General features: G+C 34.1%; 1 protein-coding gene across 1 annotated transcript; it reads left to right on the plus strand.

Moving 5' to 3' along the window:
• Window positions 1-1399: 1399 nt before the first annotated feature.
• Window positions 1400-4212, plus strand: LOC127452920 (RIIa domain-containing protein 1-like). Its single transcript, XM_051718801.1, has 4 exons — window positions 1400-1508; window positions 2231-2307; window positions 2461-2507; window positions 3701-4212. The coding sequence occupies exons 1-4, from the start codon at window positions 1443-1445 to the stop codon at window positions 3763-3765; spliced, it is 255 nt and encodes an 84-aa protein (XP_051574761.1). The 5' UTR covers window positions 1400-1442; the 3' UTR covers window positions 3766-4212.
• The last annotated feature ends 3825 nt before the right edge of the window (window positions 4213-8037 follow it).

Genomic DNA, 8037 nt, shown 5'->3' on the forward strand with positions numbered 1-8037 from the left:
TTACAATATAAGGAAATGTGACTTCTAAGCAAGTTTGAATAATAATAAGAATAATAACTAGATTATAAAAATAAGAAAATGAAAAAATGTGAGTGTTGCTTGCCGTGACAATACTCATCACCACAATGTCTCACAAAATACTTTATAATAATAATCATCATAATAATAATCTAGTGTGTGATATAAAATGTATCAAAACTAAAAGTAGTTTTTCCTTCCAGTATCGATTATCAGATGCCCATACAAAATGTATAGTTTTGCTCAGTATGTTTTAGGAACTTAGATTACACTCATCACGTTGTGAATAAATGATTTTCTTACACAAAGCAAGATGGCATGAAGAAAATTGGGCTTCATTAGGGAAGTGTCGCCTCTTCGCCTGATCACAAGATTTCACTGTCTGCACACCTGTGTACACTGTTACATGTTACCGTTTGCTCATCTGTAAAGTGATCATTTGTTTGCTCATTGCATTTGTAAGGTCTTTTTAGTTGCTCTGTGCAGTTCTGGATCTTTTTGACGTTTTGTATTTCTGTGTTTTAGTTCTATTCCTCCTATTTACTTGTGACGTCTTGGGTTACTCTGCAATTTTGTAATTAAATGTAGCAAATTCCTCTTGATCAAGTGTCTGAATCTTTTGTGTCCCATCAGGTAAAAACATAATGCAATGTCAATACTTGCATTCGTGTTCGTGAGTGTGAAACAGAGATTCTTTTAAAATGCTAGTGTTCGTGTTAAAAGAGGCTATAGCTACATCTTTTAAGCGTCTCAGTTAAAGGAATATTCTAGGTACAACAGTTAAGCTCAATTGACAGCATTTGTAGCATAATATTGATTTCCAAAAAAAATGAAAAAAAAAAAAATAAAAAAATAAAAACAAATTATAATAATACAAATTACTTAGGCCTACAATGGAAGTGAATGGGGCCAACCTTAAAATACTCACTTTTTCAAAAGTATAGCTACAAGATGTAACTAATATGCGCGTTAACATGATTTTAGTGTGATAAAATCGCTTACTAATGTTTTTTGTTTAAAGTTATATTAAATTGTATAACTTTTCATAACAACGTAACGCCTAAATTATGCAATCCCACAAAAACGACAATTTAAACAACTACACACCTCAAATAACAGGCCCTACACGAGTTTTAACAGCAGACCTTCACTGTAACCGATTTTTTTTATTTGTTTATATATTTTTATTATTATTATTATTATTATTATTATTATTATTATTATTTATTTTCGTTTTTTAAAGAAAAGTAGGGACGAAACGAAATTAATTTTTCGATTATTAACATTTCGATATATGCATGTATTATTGAAGACGGAATATTCCTTTAAGAGATGCCTGAATAATGCCTTCAGGAAATCTGTGTTGTTTAGCAACAGTTCGTGACGCACGTCAACATCAGGTGCTTGGAGACAGTACACAGGTTATGGCGGAGAAACTGGATTTCGGCGCTTTAAGCCCCGATCAGCTGGAAAAACTGCATCAGTTCAAGGTATAATGTTTTGCAGCTGTATGTTATCTGAATCTGTAATTTCTATTCGTGCAGGCTACATTTCTATCCGCCTACCTCTCAATTCTAAACAAGCTTGTCCCTCAGTATCCACAGTTTTCCTGAGCAACCACTGAGCGACATGATGATTCTAAGCGAGCAATGAAAAAAACTACCAAAACGAGTGATTCATATTTAGAGAGAAAAAATAAATTAAAAAAAATTATATATATATATATATATATATATATATATATATATATATATATATATATATATATATATAATTTTTTATTTATTTTTTTTAGAAAAAAATAATTTCAGGCTTAAGTTGTGCAGTTATTGTCTGTCATAACAACTAACATAAGTAGTTAATGATATCAACGTAACTAACCTCGGACATCATTTCATGTCATCTACACACTCAGGTGAGGCACTGAAAATACGGTCATCTCGACTCTGTGAAGTATCTGCACTATAGAGCAACTATAAAGCAGTTTTTACAAATGTAATACTTCATCACATAACATCACGTAAACATTACATTACCCGCTATGAATATACACCGATGCGAGCGAAAAAACTGGAGACCGGATATTGAAAACAGTCGAATCGTGGAACACTTCCGCGTTCAAGAAAAAGGTGGATAGGCTACTTTAATAAATCAATTGAATAGAAAATTTTGAATCACAAATTGCGTGTGTTTTCACTTTGTTTTACTCTAGATCAAGACGAGGATAGCTAATGAAAAATATTTAAGATCTCATCCAGAGGTTGAAATGTTATTGAGTGACTTTTTAAGGTGAGTCTTTCTGCTTTGTTTACATAATAAAGATCACACAGCCTTTTAAGAAAAACTATTTTGCTACCTCTCTCTCTCTCTCTCTCTCTCTCTCTCTCTCTCTCTCTCTCTCTCTCTCTCTCTCTCACACACACCTCTTGACCTTTCTACCAGGGATGTGTTTCTGAAAAGGCCTACAAATATTCGTGAATTTGCAGCAGGTAAGTTTTGGTTTTAAGGCAAACTTGATTTTAGGCTTCACAACATAGCAACCTGTCCCATGTTTTAATTGCAGGTAACATGTTTACTGTCTGCTTACACAAACACGTATGAACTTTCTGAAAAAAAAGTCCTGCCAAGAATATAAATGTAAATATAGTCACAGTGACTCCCTGCTAAATAATTAACCAAAGCAATGGAGTCTGAAAGGAGCTCAAAGAGAAAACATCACTTGAAACTGAGACTGACTGTCATCAGATTAATCTATTATTTTTCCATTTTTAGTTGAGCTGATATTTAGCATAAATACAAATTTCTCCACCAGTAAATTGCTCTTTTAAAGACATTGTAATACATCTTAATAGTCTACAAAATAGACTATTGGATATACATTTGTACTATTATACTGTATAATTAGCTTATTACTATTTTCTACATTTTAAAAGTAGTAAAGTCATCACTACGTCAAACAATGAAATAAAACAAATGTTAGTATTGTAATTATATATAGGGAGCAAAAGATGTTAAACAAATCAAAACTATGTTTCTTTTTCTTTTTTCTTATTTTTGATCTTAGATATATTCCTTTAAATTAGTTTCTCTTGCCTAAATTGCATCTCTGTATCTTGGCATTCTCTCAGACAACTTCATGAGGTGTGAAACTTAGATGCTTTTTAAACCATATTGAAGGAGTGCTGAGAACTTGTTGGCTGGTTTTCCTGCTCCTGTGAAAAAAAGAATTTAGATTAACAATTTGCACATTTTAATTCCATAACAAAATTCCATCAAATTTAATTGAGTAATCTTTCATTTTTTATATATATATATATATATATATATATATATATATATATATATATATATATATATATATATATATATATATAAACTAAGTATTTAATTTTAATTTTGTGTAGCATTTCACAATTTAATTTGATAATTTTATGAAACTAATGCATAAATCTTAAAAATAGGCTAAATTATTTTTTTAGTGTGTAAAATCCAGTCCAACTCATCTATTTGATAAAAATGATAAGTAATGTTAGGCATTTGAGCACAAGCCTTTAGATTAAAAGGTTTCTAAGAACACCAAAAACAAAGATTCAGCCGAGTCTGTCCAAACTTTTGACAGGTGGTGTGTATGTTAACATTTTATATTCTTAAATTAATTTAAACATCTCTGTTTTATTTTTAGGTTATTTCTGCAATCCAGGACTGTCAAAGGAAATTAAAGCCCAAGTGAAAATCAATGATATGTGAAAATACCAAATTGTGGATGCTTACATTTCTCTTTTAATAAAAGAGAAAAAAATCAGAAATGTGTGTAGGTCACAATCCTTCCAACTGTATTTTGAAGTATCTTTACTGTACCTCTTTATTATCAGGAATAATTAGTGCATTGAATGTCAGGGGAGAGGGCAGTTCAGGCTTGTTTGTACAATAATTCCACAGGGATAAAAGATGAAATGAACTAAATTGATCAGGTCTTGCTGTTTTTAATGTACACTGGAAAAAATGTATTTTGTGGTGAAGTAAATATAGCAGAAAAGATTAAATACTTTTTACATTGAATATGTTAAAGCGCAAACTAAATTAAATAAAACTGAAGTAAATTAAAATGGTCTAGCATAAGTAGGGTACAACGGGGCTAAAGGCTCCCCTGGGTATACGGCTCCTTTGATTTAATGTTCTCCCAAATGCTAAACAGCAAAAACTACCACATGACTTTCCTAAACACCTGTTTGTCACACTATACATGGTCATTTGATCTAATATTTAATTATTTAAAATGTTTTGTAAATTTATATAGCTCATTAAAATCCCTGAAATTATCACTTTTCTTTGAGACAAAATACTAATTTTCAATTTTTTTCAAGGTGATTATATAAAAACTATTTAATAACTGTCCAGTAGGTGAAAGGATAGTATCTCTTGGTTCTTCTAGTAGCTCTTCCCGAGTCTGCACAACATAACAGGCCATTAGCTGGAAATCGAGCGAGCTCACAGAGTCCCGGCTCGGAGATCTGCTAAGGGAGACAGGCCCCGATCAATTCTGGCCAAATATCTGAGATCATCCGATAAAGATCTTGTGTTACAAGAGGCGAGGAGTAAAGGAAGGCTTTCTTTGAAGAACTATAGCATTTTCTTGTTCCCAGACTTTGCAAATTCGACAAGAGAGAAACGTGATCGATTCAAGGAATGCAAGAAACTCTTACATCAGGTTGCTTTTGCACTGATGTTCCTGGCAAAAAATCTGGGAAGATATGGGTTGGACATGTTTTCTTTAGTGCTGGCTCAAGTAAGAGCAGAGGAGTCATCACACTGATAAGTAAGCATCTACAATTCAAATGTCTCAAACAGATTAAAGGTAAATTAGGAAGAGTCATTGTTGTTATAGCAGAAATTTAAGGGCAAAGGTTGAGGTTGATTTCGCTGATGATCAGGGCTTTTTTATAGATCTTGAAAAGATGTTTCAAGCCGCTGGCACCCCTCATGATATAATATTTAGAGGAGACTTTAATCTTTTGATGGCTCAGTCCTTGATCATAGTGAAGCAAAAGTGTGTAAGCCCCCTAGAGCAACATTGACACTTCACAGGATGTATAAATCTTGGTCTTACAGATATTTGGAGACTTTTGAACCCATCTGGTAGGGACTATACATTTTTTTCATCAGTCCATAAGATTTATTCTAGAATAGATTTTTTTTTATTATATCTAAGTCCCTCATTTCATCTGTTATTGATTGCTCAATTGGAAACATCTTAGTCTCAGATAACGCCCTGGTGAGTTTAGAGATGTTGCCACATACGGAGAAAAAGAAATCATATAGTTGGTGCTTTAATGTATCCCTTTTGCAAAATCCTGAATTCCAACAAATGTTAAAGGCTGAAATCAATGTTTATATGGAGACCCACTGGTCCTCAGTATCCTCTGTGGGCATGGCTTGGGAGGCACTTAAGGCAGTTCTTAGGGGCCGGATCATACAGTATGCCTCATTCACCAAAAAATTCAAAGCACGAGAACTCGTTGAGTTGGAAGGGAATATTAAAAGTGCCGAGGCAGAGCTGAAGTGCCAAATGTCATCTGATGGCATCAGAGAACTGACCCGATCGAAATACAGATATAATACTATTTTGTCAAGGAAGATGGAGTTTTGGCTATTCAGGGCAAACAGTCATACTTTGAGACGGGAGACGAAGCAGGGAAGCTTTTGGCTAGATATATAAAGCAGAGAGAGTCTTTTTCTACTATTCCCTCAGTGAAATCTGCTGGTGGTAAAATATTTACCTCAGCCATTGATATTAATAATGCTTTTAAAGAATTCTATCTTGATCTCTATAGTTCCACATCTTCGTCTACTGATGAAGATATTAGAAACTTTGTGGAACCATTATAACTCCCTAAACTGACGACTGAGCAAAAAAATTCTCTTGATTCTGAGATAGCCTTGGAGGAGCTTGGCGAGGTAATTAAGGTCTTGCCTACAGGCAAGGCTCTGGGGCCAGACGGCTTTGCTGCTGAATTTTTTAGATCTTATGCTACAGAACTGGCTCCACTTTTGTTAGAAGTTTATATGGAATCATTAAAGAATGGAAAGCTTCCGCCAATCATGACACAAGCCCAGATCAGTCTGATTCTTAAAAAGGACAAAGATCCAAGCGAGTGTAAGAGTCACCGTCCAATTTCCCTGATCCAGCTAGACATAAAAATACTGACAAAAATTCTGGCTAACAGATTAAATAAAGTTATGACATCTCTTATACATATAGATCAGGAGGGGTTTATTCGGGGCTGCAGCTCTTCTGATAACATTAGGCATTTCATCAATATCATGTGGTCAGTGGCGAATGATCAGGCTCTGGTCACTGCCATCTCACTTGATGCCATAAAGGTGTTTGATATTGTAAAATGGGATTATCTTTTTAAGAGTTTGGGAATACTTTTAATGGATGGATTAAGTTACTTTAGAGACACCTGGTAGCGGCGGTACAAACAAATGGATTAATTTTAGATTATTTTACTCTGGATAGGGGCACCCGGCAGGGTTGCCCTCTTTCCCCATTATTGTACTGTCTTGACCTGGAACCATTAGCAACTGCGGTAAGAAAGGAAGATGATTTTCCAGGGGTGGTGGTGGGAGGTATGGTGCATAAGCTTTTGCTTTATGCAGATGATAATTTATTATTCGTCTCCGACCCTACTAGATCTATGCCTTGCCTCCAATGAATTATTAATTCCTTTTCTAAGTTCTCAGGATACAGAGTTAATTGGTCTAAATCCAAAGCTTTGGCTCTGACAGCGTACTGCCCAGTGATGGCTTTTCAGCTGGGCATCTTCCAGTGGCCCAAACAGGGCATTAAGTATTTTATTCCCAGCAAATTTGTGTGATTTAGTTAGTTAAAAGGTTTTCGAACGATGTGGGCAGGTGGGCTTCATTACATTTATCTATGATTGGGAAGGTTAATGTTATTAAAATAAATTGTATTCCAAAATTCAACTACCTGCTACAATCTCTCCCTGTAGATGTCCCCCTCTCTTATTTCAAGCAATTTGAAACATAGCGAAGTCCTTCATTTGGAATAGTAACTGTCCCAGATTACATTTCAATAAGTTACATAGGTCGACTGGCAAAGGTGGGCTAGGCCTACCCAAGATTTTGTTTTATTATTATGCATTTGGTGTCAGACACTTAGCTCATTGGTCGCTTCCACCTGAGAGAGCCCCTCGCTGGAGGTACTCTCTCCATTTTCATTATTTTTGTTGAATGTTGAAAGTAAATGAAATTTGAGATTTCAAGTGACCAGCACCTCTAAAATGTTTGTTTTCAACATGCATTTTTACCGAAGAATGTCTAATTATGGACAAAACTAAACGTGCCTAAAGCTGTTTTTACCCTCTTTAACATCCAGTCTGACTTAAGCAGATGACTCAGTATACTCAGATAAATTCACTCCACAGCTGTATCTTCCAGCATATCCAGCATTCAGCTCTTTAAAGAACACCATCAAGATTCCTCCACTGTTGTCATCATATAAAGAAACATCTCCATTTCCCACCCATTTATTCTCAGCTCCTGGATACTACTTGCTCAGAACATCCATCTGGATCATTTAAAACACTGCTACTCATATTTTTAATAGAACATCAAAACAAACTATTACAAATAAAAATTCAATTGTACATATTTCAGGCTCTTTTACTATTTAGGAGCATTATCAGTAAATTATGTGCTAGCCATTGCCGTTGGCTGATTTACAATATAATAAAAATGTAATAATGTTATTAATAAAAAGTAACTGTAATCTGATAATGCACATTTTAAAATACAATGTAATTTAATTACAAATACTTTATTTTATAATCTGATTATGTAATCTAGATTACATGTAATCCATTGCTACCCAACACTGTCTATTCATTTGGACCATACAACCATCATTGACATAGACATGTCCCCTTCCCACACCCCAATATTAAAATCAGTGTTTGATCTATATCGTTTTTTCAATGTCATATTCTTAAACTTTTA

Source organism: Myxocyprinus asiaticus, chromosome 15 (assembly GCF_019703515.2).
Source record: "Myxocyprinus asiaticus isolate MX2 ecotype Aquarium Trade chromosome 15, UBuf_Myxa_2, whole genome shotgun sequence".
In the NCBI taxonomy this organism is placed as follows: domain Eukaryota; kingdom Metazoa; phylum Chordata; class Actinopteri; order Cypriniformes; family Catostomidae; genus Myxocyprinus; species Myxocyprinus asiaticus.

What these genes read in the sequence shown, in the direction of transcription:
- LOC127452920 (XM_051718801.1), top strand. Translation starts at nt 1,443, where the DNA reads ATGGCGGAGAAACTGGATTTCGGCGCTTTAAGCCCCGATCAGCTGGAA. An exon ending in AAAAACTGCATCAGTTCAAG is followed by an intron (nt 1,509 to 2,230) that starts GTATAATGTTTT and finishes GTTTTACTCTAG; the next exon opens with ATCAAGACGAGGATAGCTAA. An exon ending in TTATTGAGTGACTTTTTAAG is followed by an intron (nt 2,308 to 2,460) that starts GTGAGTCTTTCT and finishes CCTTTCTACCAG; the next exon opens with GGATGTGTTTCTGAAAAGGC.